Genomic DNA, 20,899 nt, shown 5'->3' with positions numbered 1-20,899 from the left:
CTTTCCTTGGGCCAGGTTGGAGTTGCACAGTGCCATTGAGCCCTATGGGAGACTTTCCTTGGGCCAGGTTGGAGCTGCAGAGTGCCATTGAGCCCTATGGGAGACTTTCCTTGGGCCAGGTTGGAGCTGCAGAGTGCCATTGAGTCCTATGGGAGGCTTCCAAAATCATGCAAAGTCTGAAAGTTTCGCCCGCCGCTTACGAGTGCTCAATACAAAAAAGTCGCGACAAGATAAGAGCAAATCGTAACGGTTACGAAAAAGTCGCGACTTTTCGCGCAAATCGTAATGGTTACGAAAAAGTCGCGACTATTTACGAAAAGTCGTAACGGCTACGAAAAAATCGCAAAAAATACGAAAAATACGCAAAATGTTCGTTTCCAATCGGAATTTTTCCAATTCGGATTCGAATTTGTGTCTTAGTAAATCAGCCCCATAGTAACAGATAAATGTGTTATTAATTAATAATTTGTAAACTCACAAGATAATTCTGCAGCTCATAGATGTTGAAATCCACATGATTATAAACTGATTTCTATGCAGTGTGTATATAGTCAATATATTCCATTCATTCCGGTGCAGGCACAGGTAGGGGGCATATGGTGCTTATGGCGCATATTTTCGACAAGCGTTTTTCAGCTTGCCGAAAATATACGCCATACGCCTGGTGTGGCATCAGCCTTAGGTTTTAAATGGAATGAATTGCAAGGATAATTTAGCCTCTATAAAATAAACTTGCTTCATGTTTAATTACTGACTTTTCTGTTGCGTTTCACATAGTTGCATAGAAAACAATGTAACCTGTATTGCTCTGTGGTACAGGAACCTTGTAGCTGAGCTGTAAATGATTTTATTGTTTTTGGGGTGGAGCATTTTGTGGATTTTGCCTGTAAAAGTAGTCAACTGCAAGTCATCCATGTGGCAAAGATGCACTTGGTTCAATATATTTCAGGTTAAAGGGCATATGAAGTCAATCATCTATTGGTAGCAGTTTTGGTGGTAAAGTGAGGACACAATAGAATACTTTTCCCGTAGTGTAGGCCAATAACCTATTTTTTAATTTGAGCAGATCAATTCAGTATCTGAGAACAATTTCTAAAAATAATTTTATGGTAGTAGTTATTTGACTTAGTGTTTATACCTTCAGTCTGTATAAATATGGACTGTTTCGTTTAGTGTTCATGAAGCTCCCACCACCGTACTTCACTGCAGCTATGGTGTCTTTTGAAGTTTGGACAATGCCAATTTTGTGCCACAAAATCTAGAGGAATGAACCCAAATTCCTCAAGGAGGAAAGCTGGTACAGACTTTCACCAAAAGACTTAAAGGGGAACTATCACAATAATGAAAATGTAATATACGTATCTTCAAACTGAAATAAGAAACTGTCTAAATAATAATAATTAATTGATAATTGTGTACTGTTTCTGAAATAATCAATTTGCTCTTCACTATCCCCCACCCAGCATCTGTCTCTCTTCATTTTCTCTTCATGCAGGAGTTAAAAGGTAACAGACTAACAGGTAGATCCAATATATCTTTTAGGGGGTCTCACTTTACTAGCAGATGTATTAGAGATAACTGAAGTAACTGATTCCAGCACAAACAAAATCTAACAAAATAACTGACTGGCACAAATCCTGCATGTAGAGAGACAGGATTTCTGTTGATTTTAAAAGTTCTTTTAAATCTTCTTCTAGGCATAAAGAGTATCCCCCCCCCAAAGACTATATTAGACTAAACTGTCATTTAGAATCATACTCCCAACTCCTGCATAAAGAGATAATGAAGAGATACAACTGCTGAGAGTGAAGAGTTACTTGATTATTTCAGAAATGGGTCAGAATTCTACATTGATTGTAGTTAGAATGTTTCTAATTTCAGTATGATGAAGTTTATATCATATTTTTATTTGCATGATTGCTATAACTTACCTAAGTGCAAGATGTGACCCAAAATAAATCTACCAGGGTAGGGCAGACTGACCCTGTTACAGATTTGTCTACAGAAGGATCACAGGGAATATATACCGTATAGTCTATCTATTTGCAGATACAGGGATAGTGATAATGGAGACTTCTGGCAACTTCCTGGTAACCTCAGCTTGGGCTGGCAGCTTTGTGCTTTACTATTTATCCTATTTTCTGTGCCACTATATTTTTGCTCTGTTCCTGCCACTGTTTATTGCTTTGTTCAATAGGAGCAATACCATGCTATTTCATTATTCTACTGAACAAGATGGTGGTCTGGGCTGCTAGGGCTTTTTACAGAATGCTGTTGAAAATTATAAAGTATAATATAAAGTATTGCAACATATACAGTATAATATAAAGTATGGAGCAACATATACTTGCCAAAAATGTTGTATACCCAATGAAATATGTATCAGTACAGTATACACAACACTGCAGCTCTTAATAAGAATTACTTGAAAATTAACATTTACTTATTCCTAAGCACATAAAGTTTCAGCAAGGGACTACACTATAAAGCTCCCTTAATGACTTTGGATGGTTGCAACACAGCACACAGTAATATCAATAACACTGCTGCTGTCCTTTTATTGCCACAGACAGAATAAGCCTGCTGTGAATCTGCACTTGTGACCTAAGTAACAGCTTGTGTGAGACAAATGAAACACCCTGTACAATGGAGGTGACAATTTTTACACATGACTGCTATGTTGTGTCCATACCAACACAGCTTAATAACCTATTAGTATTAATGACTTATTTTAAATACTTACTCTGAAGAAAGAATGGCCAAATGTCCACATGGTTTTAGCGCCAACACACCTGTCTCTTGAACGGTGGTTTTAGGTCTTTAAAAATGGATGCTGGTCTGGGCTGTCTCTCTCCTTTAATAGCCACAACCGGGGGAGTATTAAGCCTGTGGAACCAATGCTGTGGTCTTGGCAATTTCTCTGCTTATAAAAGCTAATGGCAGGGAAGGACTAAGTTCTGTGACTGACACTAATACCCAGGTCAGAAGACACTTATTCCAAGAAATGCAGAGAGAAGCCAGCCTAAGAAAAATATCACCAGAGGTAAATAGGGGGTTTACCCTGACGTAGTATGGTGGCTTGTCAACTTTATGATCATGACTTTGTGACTAAAAACCCCTGTTTTATATGTTTTTAAAGATATCTGTGAACTTGCTAAATTACTGGTAAATCAGGGACTAGGAAATGTGCACTGTAAACCTATGTATAAATAGGTAAACCAATATTTACAGCTTATAGAAGGAAAAAAACACAATCTCCTATTATGTGTTGTTCAAAAAGGCCAGCTGTCTGCATGTCAGCATGGAGTAAACATTGCCATGGAATTGCTTTGTAGCACTTATTTAAATGTATAACAGATTTAGGGCTCATACCAATGAGCGTTTCTTCCTGCGCTCCCTTGTGGCGACGTTCTCCTGTATTCCACCGCAGTGGAGCACAGGAAGAAAAGTATCCCATTCTTCCTAATGGGGCTGTATTAACACAGGCACATACAAGCACTGAACGCAGCATGTTGTAATACACATGTATTTGGTGCTTAAATGCGCATGTGTTAGTTCAGCCCCATAAGAAAGAATGGGGTGCTTTTCTTCTTGCACTCCCCTGCAGTGTAACGCAGATGGGAACTCCACCGCAGCGGAGCACAGGAAGAAACGCTCATCTGTATGAGTCCTAATGCTTTATTCCAATGGAAGGAATAGAAAAATGCAAACAAAAACCCCAAAAAGAAGTACATTTGGAAGGCTAAGAAATTAAATTATGATAAAACAATTATGATTAAAGGTTTTTCTATGGGAGAATAAATCAAATGTTTAATGTTATGGATCAGTTAAGAAAACCAGCCAAACAGCTGTGTGGATTAGTACGGTGCATATGAAACACAAACATTTATTTGCTGCTGCGAGTTAACATCAGTGAATGATAATATCAGAGATAATGACTTATAAGGACATAATAACCCACTCCAGACATTTTTGAGACCATATTTCATGGTACCATTTAGACTGAATATAAATTAGGTTTCAAACAGTCCAGGACTGGATCATTATCTCCCTAATAACAGGGGGTTAATTGGCATCACTGTGTTATTCTGCTGCAAGTTGCTTTGTTTCAGGTATGTAATGGCATGATCCTACAGGTGTATATAATGGTACAAACCTACAGGTATATGTAATGGCATGATCCTACAGGTATATATAATGGTACAGACCTACAGGTATATGTAATGGCATGATCCTACAGGTGTATATAATGGCACAAACCTACAGGTATACCCTGTTTCCCCGAAAATAGGACATTCTCCGAAAGTAAGGCACCCCTCCGATTTTTCACCCCCCTTGGAAAATAAGGCACCCCCCGAAAATAAGACACCCACCTAGGGCTGGGCGATAAATCTCACCCAAACGATGGAATAAATGTGTACTGTATTCTTCTTCATGGAAAAATAAGACATCCCCTGAAAATAAGTCCTAGTGCATATTTTGGACCTTAAAAAAATATAAGACAGTGTCTTATTTTCGGGGAAACACGGTATGTAATGGCACAAACCTACAGGTATATGTAATGGCACAAACCTACAGGTATATGTAATGGCACAAACCTACAGGTATGATTGTGCAATCTAAAAAGTCAGTGTCCTATCTATTTAAGGGTTCTTACTTACAAGCGTTTTGCCCAGTGTTTCCGCAGGGAAGCGCAGGATGAAACGCAATTCATTCTTTCTTACTGTACTGACGCAGGCACATGTAAGCACCAAACGCAGGTGGAATGCAGGGTGAAATCCCCAAGAGTGAGAGCCCTAAGTATCAGTGAAAATAAATGAGAAAGCTGTGGAAAATTAGTATTATGGACAATTAATTATTTTCACAGTAGTGAATTTTTTACTTAACGTATTGGCATAATCAAACTTCACCAAAGTGTTTCTTAATTAGAACTTGTTTTTTCTCTTTTCAATGCACGCTGCTGATAATGCACAGGAAATGTTATATGAGATAATTGGCAGCACCTGCAAATACATTGTAATAAGCTGCTGGCTGCCTTCAGAGCACAACATGTCAATTAAACGTCCCTCCAACAATTTGCCGATAATTACCTGACGATTTTGTGGTGCCGTTTATGTGCAATCACTTCATGAATGGTTTCAGTGTATTTTGGGAGCCTACGTAATAGTGAATCAAGGAAGGATACATTACAAATTCTCTCTGAGCACCAAAGTGCTTTACTGCTTTAATGTGTTAAATAGAATTTCCCTTTAGGTGTTTCTGGACTCATGCAGATGCTTTTTTTATGCTTAGCACCATATGGTGGTGCTGTGAAATCAAAATGTTTCCTTTTAACAGAGGATGACTGAGATTGTGACAGGCAGGAGAGGAGGAGTTAGATGCCACATACCAGTCTTTATAAATGAGGGTTTAAATGAAAGAACTGCACCATGCGTGAACCAAAGAAAGTGAATGATCTGTGGATTACATAACAGTAGCCTGAATATTTCTCTCTCTCACACAACACAAACTGCTCAGCCTCCTCGGCACAATGGAGAAGGGACAACTTCATGCTGCCAGACAGAAGCACAGAGCTGCAACTCACAAGGTTGCAATTCCTCAAGATGCATAAACTACAGCAGGTAAAGAAATTGCAGCAGAAATGGATTATTTAGCAGATGCATGTTTAACATTGGTAGGAAGAGCTAGCAGTTAAATTCTCTTAATAAATGGAGAAACTCATTTGTAGCCAGTTCATAAGAAAAGAAACAGCTTTATGGACCAGCAGTTATTTAATAGCTGACACAAGTGCTCTTAACATGGTTAGAGACACTGCTCTCTGTACTCTTGCATCTTAATCCTAGCAATATTCTGTATGAGCACCTGGTCTTTATGACAGTTTAGAACATTTATATGCTTTATATGCTTTAAGTACAGAAATTTAGAATTTCAATTGTGTTTTAGATTTGCATGCTATTAAAACACTTTCCCCAGAGAAATGCTTCATTTCAGTATGTCTTGCCTTGGGTTGTGGAATAGTGGAATAAAAAGGTAACTGCATATGGGCATCTTATTACTTTGTATGAAATTATGATACAATAGACATCCCTCCTGTTATATGTAGACAGTAAGTACTGTGGCTTAAGGCATATGAAACGCAAAACGAGCAAATAACGTATCCTTCATAACTACTAAAATACTAATATGTAAGACTGTCTATTGCTTTTTTTTTTTTTTTTACATGATTCAGTAACTAAAATAAAGATATCCTTCTTGCCAAAATAAATACTGGATGCATGAAATCATATTTATCAGTTGCAGAAACTGGCTTATCTGGGAAATCACAGCTCTGAGAATGAAAATACTCTGGTACAATCACAGGAAGTCTATTTCTCGAATAATATTCTACATAAATAGCAGGCTGTGGCCAGAGTTTACTTAACTATAGGCTGCAAATGAATTACTATTGAGGTTATAAATGAAAAGTTGCATAAGGAATACATCTGTTTGCAGGAACTATAATAATTGTAAGGCTTTTGCCCACTGAGAGGGCTTTGTCACTGGATAGAGGTAAGTTATGTTATTTTCATATGTTCAAGCAGTCAATTGTGCCCTCATGGAAAACAAGAAAGCCAGTTATTAGCAGCTGTTAATTAGCAATTTTCTATATATAACGGGATGGTTTCCTGTTGTTAACCCTGCATGGAAGCTGTTTAAATTCCTAACCTCAACCTGAACAGTAAGTGTCAATGTGTAGTATTTTAAAGGGAAACTGGCAGCAAAATCTGAAACTGGGTTCTGATTTGTTTATACCTCTTGAGTTTTTGAAGAAGTGAGGTATTCTTATTTGTATGCTGGTGATACCCAAATGCAAACTCATGACTCCATTCAACAGAATGATGTGAACTAACCATGCAGTAAATTCAGTTGCAGCTTGTTAGCCAAAAAACAAAATGTTGTTGTCATCACAAGTTGAATTCTATGTGCGTACTCATGTTTCTGCAAAAACTGTATGCCTGTACCCACATACTGTAAGCTGTTGGGCATTTCACAATAAGCATTTGCTGGTTTTAATCAATCTGTGATGTGTGCCAGAATGTTTACCCAATTTGTTTTATAAGAGGGCAGGCATATTTTTTCTTGTAGTGGGATATAGCTAAATCTAAGTGGTTCTGGCAATGGTTCTGTGATGCAATTTACAGGATTTATATCATGGATACCCTTGTTTTTATCAGGGATCTGTGATGCATTGCTAGCAGAGCAGCTGATTTTTGTAGAATCCCCTCCATTGTGCTGTCAGCAGTATTGCAGTAGCAATCCCATAGAACCCATATGAAAGACATTGACTGAGTGACAGATACAAAGTGGGTACAAAAGGCTTTAAGAAACACCAGGTAGCAAGGAAGGAGAATCAAAAAAAGTTTAAACAAATGGGAAGAAAAAAAAATAACTAACAACCTGTCACCCTCCTCTGGGACAGAAGTGAACAGAAGTGTTAGATGTGTAAACTATCTGCTCTATTGAACAATCATGCGATGCTCTTGTTTAATTATGAATTTAGTTAAAGGGCCAGTATACTGTACCCCCTTCTTAAGATGAATTCAAGGAATAAGTCTGTGCTGAATATATTGTTTGTGTATTATTTTAACTAGAATATATATTTGTTTTCATTGTTTGCACTACACAAGGCACTGACAATTAGCACTCAGCTGAGAAACCCTCTGTATAAACATCCCCTTCCACTAATTGCAGCCTGTTAGGCTGTGAGATAAGGAGCAGTTCATTATACAGACAGCTTCTTAGTGGATCACTGATATGTTTTGATTGTTCTCATATGAAGAGGCAGTAAAATGAGAATTTATTTTCATTTTCAGATTTTGCATTGTGTAGAGCAAATTATATACAGTAGATTTTCTAGTTAAAGCAATAGGCAAAATGTATGCTAAGCATTCTAATGCTGTAAAAATACACGTAACTTAAGTTAAAATTTCCCACCTTCACTTCTCCACTGACTCCATTTGAAAAAGTAGAGGATGTTAAACTGAATGCTTTCTTAATACGTAACTAAGATAACGGCCCTAAAGCATTACAAGAATGCTGCCACAGAAAAGTAGGCACAGCCCTGTGTATCTCGTATGTACCAATGTATACCTGCCTACAAAACATTAAAGTGATACAAGAGGGGGGGTCATATATTAGGAAGGCAGTGTGCAAAGTGCGAAAAAAAGTGAATCACACATCACTACACTGCCTTCCTTGATTAAAAAATTGCAGGTCATTTTGGAGTGCAGAGACCTGTGGCTTCCCCCATGAGTGCAACACTGCCTGCGTTCAGCAAAGCTGTATTAATGAGGGTGGGGGTGGAGGAATAAAGGCGGAAGGACAGAGCTGTGGTGTGTGCCTTAAGCCAGATATTTAAACCCTCAACAAGTTGTTGACTGCAGCCAGAATGGGGGAACAAGTTCTGACTTGAGCGCTAGGGGGTGCTCTTGCATTTTTCCCCCATTCATGATAAATGAGCCTTTATAACTTTTAAAACTGTAAATTTTTCCATTTGATTAAGTGGTACATTGGTTTCTGCCACAAATCTAGCTTATAGCAATTTTGTTTCTATAAAATCAGAAAAACCCTTAGATTTCCTCTCCCGTCCGCAGAGCATTTACTAACAAAATGCAACACATTTGTCACAAATAACGTACTTCACGTGTAATTTGGGGAGGCCCAAAACTCGTACTCACTGCAATCTGTGCCTGTTTTTCGGAAATGAGGCACAAGTTGCATTGTTGTGAATGTCTGTGTTCTGGAAATGCTTGTGTGCAATTTAGCTGCAATTTAGTTTAAAGTATAGGACTCCCTTGCACCTTGCTCATTCTGCCTTTTGCATCAAAGCACTAACAACAAGCAAATCAGCTTAAATCATATGTATAGATGAGTGCATATGGAATAGCAATATAGCCCAATTCAGTGCCCATTTTAGCATCTGTGAGTCCTTATGTCCCTTGCCCCAATCCCCTTTTTGTACTTTACCCTGTTTATCATTTTGTTATAACTACACTTGAAGTGGCAAATAGCACATGGAAAATAATGTATTACTATTGTAACTCTGAATCTAAAATTTTAATTTAAACTCATGTAATGAACCCCCCAATAAGCTGACTTTTTAACGTTATCTATGTTATCTTTACTGCTGTTCATTAGGAGAGCTTATTTGTTCTAACAGAGTTTCATGGACTATGAGGGAGAGAGAAGGAGGGGGAGAGGAGAGTGGAGTAACTGCACATGCTCAAGCCCGTGCCCTGGAACGTTGAGCTGAGAGAAGGAAGTTTAATACAAAGAACCATTTGTACACAATAAAAGGAAAGAAATGCAGTGTTTCTTGTGTTTCTTTTGACAAAAGGACTCAGAGCAGCATTACTGTGAGTGTTAATTGGTATCATAAAGCAAGCTTTATGATAAAGCTTGCTTAGTTTTAACGCCAGCCTCTGGCACTTTGGTACAAGCTGTTCTAGAAAAACGACATGTTATTGTTTCTGCAGGCAAGAGACTGCTGGGAATTGTACTCCCTAACAGCCTACTTCTGGTGCAGTTACATGTGCCTAAGCTTTTGGTGAAGTGCGATATAGAGGACAAGGAAAGTGTTAATGATGGGGTGGTACTAACTTTTTAGGCACCCCAGCAATTTAATGTCTAACTGGAGGCTGGTGCTCTTCTTCTCTGAAAAATACCCAGACAAGGGTAATATTCTGGTGAGTGCCATGCTTGCCTCCATGCTTGTCTCCATTGATGCTGATCTGTGCTCACAAACGTTTGCTCTACTCCGTGCCGGGCCAAACACTTACTGCTCCATTGGCAGGATGCGCCGCTCATCGCCTCTCCCACCCACTCCTCTACTCGCCATAAATTTCTCTGCTGCCAGCAAAGCACAAGGAATGGTGTTGGAAGGTTGTGGGAGGAGTGGGTGTGAGTGGTAATGAGTGGGTTGGGAAAGGAGTGCTAGAAGCACAGAAGAGCTCGGCTAGTGAGGAGCTATAGAAGGGTCAGAAATCAGGGTAGGCAAGCAGAAGAGGTAGATGCCTAGCACCCCTCCACCATTGCACCCTAGGCACATGCGTCTTCTGCCTACCCCTAGTTCTGGCCCTGGCTCCACTGCTCATATGCGCTGTGGGGGCAGCAGCAGTAAGGGTCCCAAGAACAGGAAGCAAGATGGCTGCTTGACCCTCATTAGAATATTAGCCTGGGTCTAAGTTTAGCAATTATAATCACTAGGGGGTGTTTAACAAATTGGCATTCCTTTTCCTTTAACAATAACTGTATAATGGCAATGTTTCCAATTACCATGATGAATTATGCTTGAATTTTATCCCACCTGGGCTACTCTAAGTTCTAGATTATACATTTGATTGAATAAGGCTTTGAAAATTTCAGGGCAAACATAGATTGTTTGTAACTTGTAAGACATATTTAATTGTTTTTCATTCTCAGTAATTTATCACTTTTTCTAGAGTTTTCAAAGTTCCTATAATCTTTTAACGGGAAAGAAACTCGAGAACTCTTGAGAATTCTTGAGTAAGTTGAGTAACAGAAAGTTCACTTCTCAGACACATGCTTGTGCATTTGAATGGATTTTGGTAGGTTTGAGATCCTCAATGCTTCCAAAGAGAAAATGCCAGTATGACGAAGTAAGACTAATTAATACATATCTAAAAATCTCCATCTGCAGGAGCAAAGTTTTTTTTCATGCTGAGATTTAACTAAGATTTCATTGTGATCTTAGAATCTTTATGTTGCATTATAGACTATTGTATATATTCCTTGTAGCGATTGTGCTCATTGCACAGTAATTGACATATTCTTTGCATTCTTTCTTTGATTTCCTTCCTCCTATCACCCTCTGCATTCGGTTAAACATAGTACACATCTGAACCTTTTTACATCTCAGTAGTGTTTTCTTTATTCTTTGCCCTTAGTAGTTTCCATTATGTTTTCATGAAAATCTGTGGGAATCTTCACATCCAAGCTGAAACCTACCTTTTTGAGCACTAACATTGTTAAAATGTCTTGCAAACATCTGCACATATAATGGATTCTAGTCGTATGCCAGACAGCACATGATAATCACTCCATTCATCACTGCATGTCTATCTTAAACATGTGGGCTGTTAGCTATATGAGCATTTGAGCAAGGAAACACATCTATTTCATATTACAATAGACTCTGTGTTGTGTTTGGGGCATGCAAGTAGATTACTAATTTAAGTATAAGCAAACAAATCTATATAAATAGCCTCTCTACTTTAAAATCCAGCAGCATGTACCCCCTGCACTGCCTGCTTCTTGACATTGCTAATATAGTTAAGCTTTCCATTCTGCGGTATCCTCCACAAGTAATGTCAGCTTGACCTGGTTTAAAAATAGCAGCCCATTAATGACCCTTTTTGTATGGCACTTGCTTTATCCTCTCAAAGGGAAACATCACTAAAATAATTTAACAACTCGAATTTATGTTCTCATAATTTACTAGCATTATTCCACAGAAATATAAGTTGAAATGTCAAAACTATTTCATCATTTCAGATATTTTTGGTAATAGTAGACTGCAGTAAAGGACATGAAGTAACTTGGAATACATTGGCATAAAGAGTTTTTGACTGATTGCATTTGTCATGGCAATCTGAATGCCAAGACCACTGCAGCATCAGGCTGATTAGCCTATCAATCAATCACAGATAGCACTCTCCATGCAACGAATGCCAGTCTCCTCTGTAAAATATACAGTATGTAAGTTATTTTAAATGTTCCCATATCTCTTAAGCATTAATGGATAATGTAACCTTTTTGAATAGTGGGACCCCAGGTATTGTATATCATAAAAGAACTATAAAATAACTCAAGATAATTAACTTGCTTTAATGCACTGATACATATAATTTAATTGATTTCCATAACTGTAGCATGCATTCTTTATGTCTGCTGTAATTTCTATCATTTTGTAAATGTAGATAGACATCTTGGGTGTTTCATAATGCTCCCTCCTTCCTTCCTAATTAACAATAAAAAAATCCATTAAATGACGTATTTCAGATAATAATTCCAATTTGTATTCTTCAGCAAGCATGTCTTCAAAGAGCAACCAATTAAAGGGTTATGCAGCCATATGCCAAAGGTAGTTTTTACTGCTTGTGTAGGGCAGTGATCCCCAACCAGTGAACTGAGACCAACATGTTGCTCACCAACCCCTTGGATTTTGATCCCAGTGGCTTAAAAGCAGGTGCTTATTTTTGAATTCCTGGCTTAAAGGCATGTTTGGTTGCATAAAAACAGATGTACTGCCAAGCAGAGATTATTGTAGGCTGCAATTCCATATAGGGGCTACAAAATAGCAAATCACAGCTTTTATTTGGAACCCCCAGGAACCTTTTGCATGCTTGTGTTGCTACCCATCTCTTTTTACATTTGAATGTGGCTCGCAGGTAAAAAAGGTTGGGGATTCCTGGTAGAGTATTGATCTGGTGATACCTCTACTACATGGCAGTTACTGTTACTACATAACCCCCCTTAATTATCTATAACATCCGCAACTCAAAAAGTACTTCAACCATTGATGCAGTTTGCAGCACCCATTATTTGATCATTGTAGTGGGCTGAATATACAATAAACCACATGTTTGTAGGACATATATACATTGATATCATAAATATCATTTGGACCCTGAAAGACAACCAGTTGCAAGTATAGCTTATGGAATGCATGGGACCTGAGGATTTCTAGAAAGTGTCTTTTCCATAACTTGAAGCAGCAAGCGATAACCCCCAAAGATATACATTAGCTGTTTTGCCATTAACATTGATTATGGTCTGGTTAATAGACATGCTGTTTGTTTAAACATTACACTGCAGTGAATACTCTTGGTTGTTCTTTAGTCTGCTTTGATCAATTTTACTACAGTCTAACCATTTTCTGCACAAGTGCTACCCATACTGGCATTTTTGGGTATATGAGTAGAACCTAGGGTATATGGGTAGAACATAGTTTGACCACACTCCCATTTTTTAGCGAATTAGCACCACTGGAGACTGCTAACTCCCTGTCAGCTTCTTGTATATATAATATGTAAGAGACCTATGGTAGGTGATTTGGAGCTGGATACTAAGTCAAAAGGGATTCTGGAAACAAATTCCTTTAGGCTCTTAGAAGAGTCCCAATTACATGGGCTTTGTCCCATTTACATGGGTTTATCCTATAGACTAATGCTTACCCACTGGGTTTTCAATGCAAAAGCCAGGATAATAGCTGATCAGATTCCCAACTACAGACCGGTTTCGCCCTTCTTGGGGCTCATCAGTGTAGTGCAGGGTTTTCTGATCAGCTTAGGTAGAGCCAGGAGTGGGGATTTTTCTAAGAGCCTAAAGGAATTTGTTCCCAGAATCCCTTTTGACTTATTTGCATATGTATGAGGCGGTCTCATCAACCCTCTTAGCTTGAGCTGGATACTCAAACACTCCTAAAAGAAAAGAGAGAGGTTTCTAACTCCACCTGCTGAATACAAAATGTTATATTGTGCTGGTTTAAGATAAGAAATAATGTTTGCAAAATGGATATTAATATTTACATTAGCCACTTTAAATTGCATTAATATGTAGGTTTGTTTAAAGGAGAGGGAAAGTTAAAATTACTGGGGGAGTGCCAAAATGTTAGATACCCCCCAGTGATTTTATTCACTTACCTGATATCCTGGGCTGGTGCTACTGTTAGTAAAAGAATGCACCAGCCCGGGGTATACCCAGGTGAGTGATTGTCTTCTGTCTTCTTTCTTTGAAATTGCTGTGCAAGGGCAGTAGAGTGAAAAACCGCACCTTAACAAAAAAATAAGGCTTCTTGACTGGCCCTGGGATCACAGCGAAAGGAGAAGGAAGGAAAAGGATCACTCGCCTGCATGTACCTCAGACTGGTGCGATTTTCTCCAACAGGAGCACCAGCCTGGAGGGTGCCTAACATTTAGCACTTGCCCAGTGATTTTAACTTTCCCTCTCCTTTAAACAAACCTACATATTAATGCAATTTAAAGGGGCTAATGCAAAGATCTATTTTCCAAGTATTATTGTACCCATACAAAATGGCTGCTAAGGCAAAGCTAAAACTTCAAGCTGCTCTAATACATTTAAAGAAGCTTATGGATAGAAAAAAATTGGAAGTAAATCTATAATTAACTCATATTATGTCCAATGGACAATGTAAACCTTAAAATGGTATACAGTAGTCCCTTTAATATAAAATTTGAAGAACACAATACAATTTAACAATGAAATAATTTGATTTTATTAAGATGTATTTATTGAGCAGAAATATTGCTTTTTAATATTGCTATTTTTATATATTTTTTTATATATTTATATATATTTTTATTTTTATTGCTAATATTGCTATTTTAATATAAATATTGCTTTGACTGGCTGATGGACAGAAAGTATCTGGAGCTTGATGCAGTAAAAATTGGTTGTTTGACAGCTTCCATTGCTGCAAGAGGTCTAGTCCCATAGACTGTAAACTTCAAATTATACATTTCCCTAAAAAGACACTAGTCTAAAGCTGGCCATACACGTGGCGATCTGACGATGTTTCGTGTGACCATCGGTCGCACGAAACATCGTCAGATCCGCCACACACAGTCAGGGCTGAAACAGCAGATAAGGAGGTAGAAACAATAGGATTTCTACCTCCTTCTGCCGATTCAGTCCTGATGGCAGATTTTGGTCAGGCGCCTTCTATGGCACCCGATCAAAATTTTCTAACCTGGCTGATCGGCGAGTCGTCCGATATCAGCAGCTTCCTGCGATATCGGTCGACTCGCCGACATGCCATACACGCACCGAATATCGTACGAAACGAGGTTTCGTACGATAGTATCGGTGCGTGTATGGCCAGCTTTAGGGTGGGTAGGGTTAGTTAGGGTTAGTGTTTGATGGTGGGTAGCAAGGCTTTTCAAAGTATCATATAATTCACAATAATAGGTCTTTAACATTTCTATAATAAGTTAAGTAACTAATCCATACCAGCATATCATCCTAGTAAATAGATAAAATAAGTGATGAGGGTTAGCTGGGTACAGATTGGATCACATAGAAAAAATATATAAACACAGCAGCACTTACCGCTTAAGAAACAGGTGTGCTGCTCGCAGACCAACTCCCAATGCCCCCAAATAGCAGAGAAACTTCAAATGAGGAGGAGCACCACGTGATTAAAAATAAGAACAGTTTTTATTCACATTAAAAAGGCACATGTACATCTTACGGACCTACGCTTTACGCGTTTCTGATGAAGTGGCGGGATGCCACGAAACGCGTTAAGCGTAGGTCCGTAAGATGTACATGTGCCTTTTTTATTGTGACTGAATAAAAACTGTTCTTATTTTTAATCACGTGGTGCTCCGCCTCTTTTGAAGTCTCTCTACAGATTGGATCAGACAGAGTGTCATGGATTTATATTTAAAAATATAAGATTATGGAAATAAAAATAGCATAAAATATCTAAAAGTAGATAAAAATAATTTTTAAACTGAACAATATGCTGGGATAGGAAGGCTTATTTCTCTATACTCTCCTGATAAGCCCAAATCTAAACTAAGGGTAGTCTTACTATAAACACAAGATAAAGTAGAATGTAAAATAGCTGGAAACCGCTCTCCTTTATAAGGACTGGATAATATTATTGTTTTGCCGCCAATATGCTTGATGGCAGGAACAGTGAGATTCCTCTATTTGTATGTGGGGGTGCCATGTGACGTATGTGGGGGTGCCTGTTTTGCTACGCAGCATAACATATATGGTCCGACTTACTCTGAAAATGAATCAGTGTGAGTTTTAATTGTATTTAATTCACAATATTTTTTCTGTATTTTTATTTTTATAATAAAAGTTAAATTTTTTTTCTGGATAGTTTCCCAATTATCTGCAAATGAAGTGGGAGTCTGGATATAAGTAATAGTCTTACCATCCGAACAGCAAAGAACTGGCATTGGCCGTGTAATCAGGTAATGGCATTGCAAGTCGGAATTATGCCACCCTTTTGTACCTTACAAAGTTATTAATCAGATGCTAAATTGGGAACTGAAAATCAAATGTGTGTTCTGTAATTAAAATTACACACAGCCATGCTTCTGCCTGTAGAACTTATTCTTGAAATAGGTGGTACATAGGCATAGGTCCAGTAATGAACATACTTGTTCTGGTTTAATCACTACTGATATCCGTAGAAATGTCAGTATTCTAAACATCTTAATTCTTCTTTGCAATATTTGATGTTCCACACGTCTCCTATTAAGTATCTTATTAAGGGATCATCTTCAAACTTTTATTTGAATCAACATATGTTATGATATGTCTTATTACAATGTTTTTCAGTTTCTCATGGTGTCCTTATATATATATATATATACACACATGTTCTTGTTGGCTCGTACTCATGTCAAGAGAATAGCAGCCTTACCTGGTTATAATTTAGTTAATCAGTGAACAAGAATTAAGGGTGCCATTACCTTAACCATACTGCTTGGCATTTTTATTGTCTGCTGGGGGGCTTTTCTTTATCCACCTTATTTTGATGATTTCCTGTCCCTTGGAATGGGACTGTTTACCATACCTGAGTACCTGGTTAATATAGCAGCTGCAATATTAGCTTGGTCTGACATCACTTCTCTGCTGGGCTCAGATTACAGCATGGAGGAAAGGGGGAAGAAGGGAGAAGGGAGAGAGGAGCAAGTTGCACAGGCTCATGTCTGTGCCCTGAAGGTTTAAGCTGAGAGAAGGAAGTCTAACACTGAAAATCATGTGTACAAAATAGAAGCAAAAACATGCAAGGTTTCTTTTCACTGAGAATTCAGAGCAGCAGTTCTGTAAATGTTTTATGGCTGTATTTACATAAACCTTTCTAATTAAAGTTTACTTTGTTTTAAACTTTCCTTTTCCTACTATAGCAATTTAAATATAAGCTGCCTAACTGCTAGTTCACCCAGAGAAAGGCAAAAAACCCTGTGTCTGCATATGCCATAGGGGTTATAAAATATCTTCCTGACCCCAAAACAGTTGGATCAGTCTTTGGATCAGTTTTGTACCCAAAGCCTATTGTAATTACTGTATTTTCTCACTTGCTACAAAGTAGTACATCTTAATGTATCTGCCAGTACAACCACTTCAGGGAGAGATTTCTCAACTTCACAGCTCTCACTGTAAAAAACATTTTAGACTTCTTTGTTCCCTGGAATGGCCTAGAATTGAATAAAGAATCAGAGTATGTTGTATTGTATGCCCCCATTTTATATATTTATAATTATGCTTTGTAAAGGGAAAGAAGGACAATACCTTTCTGGGCCTTGCTGTTACTGAGTGACACAGCTAAGTTTGTCTATAAGTACCCCCAGGTCCTTCTCCATCAAGGACTTGCCAAATTTAGTCGCATTAAGGGTATAAACGTCTTGGAAAATGTTTAAATCTGAGGTGCATGATTTTATTAGCTGCAAAGATTGCTAATTTGTCCAGATCCTGCTGCCATGATGCCACATGGTGGGTGGTGACTGCATAGTGTTGTGTCATTAAGCTTACAATGCTGTACCTTTCCTTCTGCATTTTAATTCATTTGTGCTTTTTATATTCAGATCTTTTAATAAATGACTAGACAATTGTGGTTTAAATGGGAATGAGTTTATGTGGTTTCAACAACCTCCAACACCACCAAAATCAATTGTACCATTTCATTATAACAATTTTGCATCCTGTGTAATCTTATGGTGAGGAAAATTCATACTGTAAAAGCTGTAGTCTTGGACAGAGGAGACTTTTCTGTCAGACTTACTGTATGTCTTTACTAACAGTAGATTATAGTCCCGTGTTAACCTTTTGAATTAAATAGAAAATAAAAAGAGGAGGTTGTAAACCAGTATTGTTGTATATTATGATATTTTCTGTCTTTTTGCAGGATAAAAATATGCTGAACTGGAATCTTTCAGAAGATCAGTCTACAGAAGAAGATTTTATATTCCATCAGTGATGAATTTATCTCTGCAGCAATCTACTCTAGAACTTAATATAAGTAGCTTGCTAGGAAATAATACAGTGCCAACTGGAAAGACTAAGTCCTCAGCATGTGAGCAAGTGGTAATAGCTGCAGAAGTTTTCCTCACACTTGGCATTGTGAGTCTCCTAGAAAACATTCTAGTCATCTTTGCAATTATAAAGAACAAGAATTTGCATTCACCTATGTACTTTTTTGTATGTAGCTTAGCAGTCGCCGACATGTTAGTTAGTGTTTCCAATGCTTGGGAAACCATTACAATAAATCTGATCAACAACAGGCATCTAATTATGGAAGAGACTTTTGTACGTCATATTGACAATGTTTTTGATTCGATGATTTGTATATCTGTGGTGGCTTCCATGTGCAGCTTGCTGGCTATAGCAGTCGACAGATATGTCACCATATTTTATGCTCTACGTTACCATAACATTATGACTATGAGAAGAGCTGGAATCATCATAGCATGCATATGGACCTTTTGCACAGGATGTGGGATCATCTTCATACTTTATTATGAATCAACATATGTTATAATATGTCTTATTACAATGTTTTTCACTATGCTTTTTCTCATGGTGTCCTTATATATACACATGTTCTTGTTGGCTCGTACTCATGTTAAGAGAATAGCAGCCTTACCTGGTTACAATTCAGTTCACCAGAGAACAAGCATGAAGGGAGCCATTACCTTAACCATACTGCTTGGCATTTTTATTGTCTGCTGGGCCCCTTTTTTTCTCCACCTTATTTTGATGATTTCCTGTCCACAAAATCTTTATTGTGTGTGTTTTATGTCCCATTTCAATATGTACCTGATACTAATAATGTGCAATTCTGTAATTGATCCTATGATTTATGCATTTCGTAGTCAAGAAATGCGAAAAACTTTTAAAGAAATTATTTGCTGCTATAGCCTGCGAATGTTTTGTGACTTGCCTAGCAAATATTAATAACACCCTGAAAAATATGTTTATCAAATTTTCTCTGCTTTTATTGAAAGTTCTGGCAATTCTATTCTTGCGGTCATAATATTGCTTAATTCACCTTGAAGTGAGATGGGAGAGAGGCGGCCTGTCACCGTTGAAAATATCAAAGCAATTGAGCCTCAAAATACATGTTAAATATGTACTATATGAAAAGGAGTTTAAACATGTTAGTAATGTTGGTATGTTGGCAATGTTGCATTTATAATATATTAGGGTTCATTCACTAAAGTGTGATTTAATGCTTTTTTGCATTAAAATTGACGCGAAAAAATGCGTGATTTGCTAAAGTATTATCGCGTGTGTTAAGTCGCTAAACAACGCACGATCGCAAGGCGTTAATTTTAACGCATTGCGTTAATTCTCGAGCACAAATAATACTAATGCATGATTCACAAACACACGCTCGTTTTATCGGACTTAAGTGAATCAACCCTAATTGATGTTAAAAAAAATAAGTCGCCCATCCTATAAATCAGGAAGAATAAACCACTACATTTTACATTTAAATGCTATAGATTTTCTTGCTGGTTTTTGAAAAACTGGAAATGTATTCCTTAAAATCACAATTCATATTAATGATATAAAGGAGCATATGCTTTGATATGGCAACAACATGTAACCAGGTCTGGACTAGGAGTCAAAATAGGTCCTGGCTAGTGATGAGCGAATTTTTGCGGCAGGCATGGATTCACAGCGAATTTCTGCATTTCACCCTGGAAAAATTTGTTGCGCGTTAAAAAAAAAAAGAAATAGGCACGGTTGTGTCAAAATGTGCATGGTCGCATCAAAATAGGCTCAGTCCTGCCAAATGGGTGCGGTCATGTCAAAATAGGCTCGGACGCATGAAATAAAGACAAAAAGCTCATGCGTCAAAAAGTTGCACGACAAACACGTTTCACAGATTTTTCACCGTTTCATTAATTTTCCTGTCGTTTCGCGAATTTTCCATCAAAGCAAAAAGGGACAGATTTGCTCATCACTAGTTCTGGCACTTCAAGTACACAGAGACCCATAAGCCTCCCTACCAGCCCAATAAACAGTGACTGTCTATGGCATCTTACAGCAGCCTCTCTGGCGTTTGCCAGAATCCACAGATTGTCAGCCCAGGCCTGCATGTAACCACCACTTAAAATTATATCTGGGAAATTCACTATTAAAGAATAAAATAATTCTCACATCTTACAAAAATTGTCCCTTTGCCCCAGCATTATATGTAAGCCGTGCTTCCTTATTAAGTTCAGCTTCTTATCCTCTTTCACAAAATGAGTATACCCTGGTACAACCCTAAATAAATGTGTATGCCTGTACATAGGAGAATTATGTCTGTGGCACAAATTACACCTAAAATAATGGACTGTCCAATTAATCTTTGTAAATGATATCACACTTTTTGACTAGTTTGTTAATGGCTCATAACATCATGTTTTAAGATAAAAAAAAAAGCTGGTTTATTGAAGGCAACATCCTTTTAATGAGCAAGTGAAAAAAATGTTGGAATGATTGTCAAATTCAAATAGAAAATTCATGATCTTAATCCTGTTATGTAGTCTTAACGAGCACACTGAACTTGGTTTAAATAGGTTTTACTAAGAGGTATCTAGAAAAGAAGATTTCCGGCACATAAATGTAATTTCTATTTATTCCATTAAATAGTAATATACACGTAATATTAAAAGAAATATTTTGTCGTTTGTGCCTATAAACTTAGTGTAAAATATGCTTTGGAATGGCTTCTTGTATTTATAAAGCAGTGTTTTGTATTTATTTTGTAGTCTCTTATTTCAGTTATTAAAGTGTTCAGGATAAGCTCATTACTTATTCAAACATTACATGCAGTGGAAAAACGTTTTCCTCCATTCTAATT

The 20,899-nt window shown here is 37.6% G+C and overlaps 1 protein-coding gene across 1 annotated transcript; it reads left to right on the top strand.

Moving 5' to 3' along the window:
• The first annotated feature begins 5,454 nt into the window (after nt 1–5,454).
• mc5r (melanocortin 5 receptor) lies at nt 5,455–19,781 on the top strand. Its single transcript, NM_001102922.1, is given in 2 exon segments — nt 5,455–5,621; nt 17,951–19,781. A coding segment is annotated over 1 exon segment (978 nt). The 5' UTR covers nt 5,455–5,621; nt 17,951–18,021; the 3' UTR covers nt 19,000–19,781.
• The last annotated feature ends 1,118 nt before the right edge of the window (nt 19,782–20,899 follow it).

Source organism: Xenopus tropicalis, chromosome 6, assembly GCF_000004195.4.
Source record: "Xenopus tropicalis strain Nigerian chromosome 6, UCB_Xtro_10.0, whole genome shotgun sequence".
Taxonomy (NCBI): domain Eukaryota; kingdom Metazoa; phylum Chordata; class Amphibia; order Anura; family Pipidae; genus Xenopus; species Xenopus tropicalis.
The sequence above is the reverse complement of the archived record's forward strand: the minus strand, read 5'-3'. Positions and strand labels throughout refer to the sequence as shown.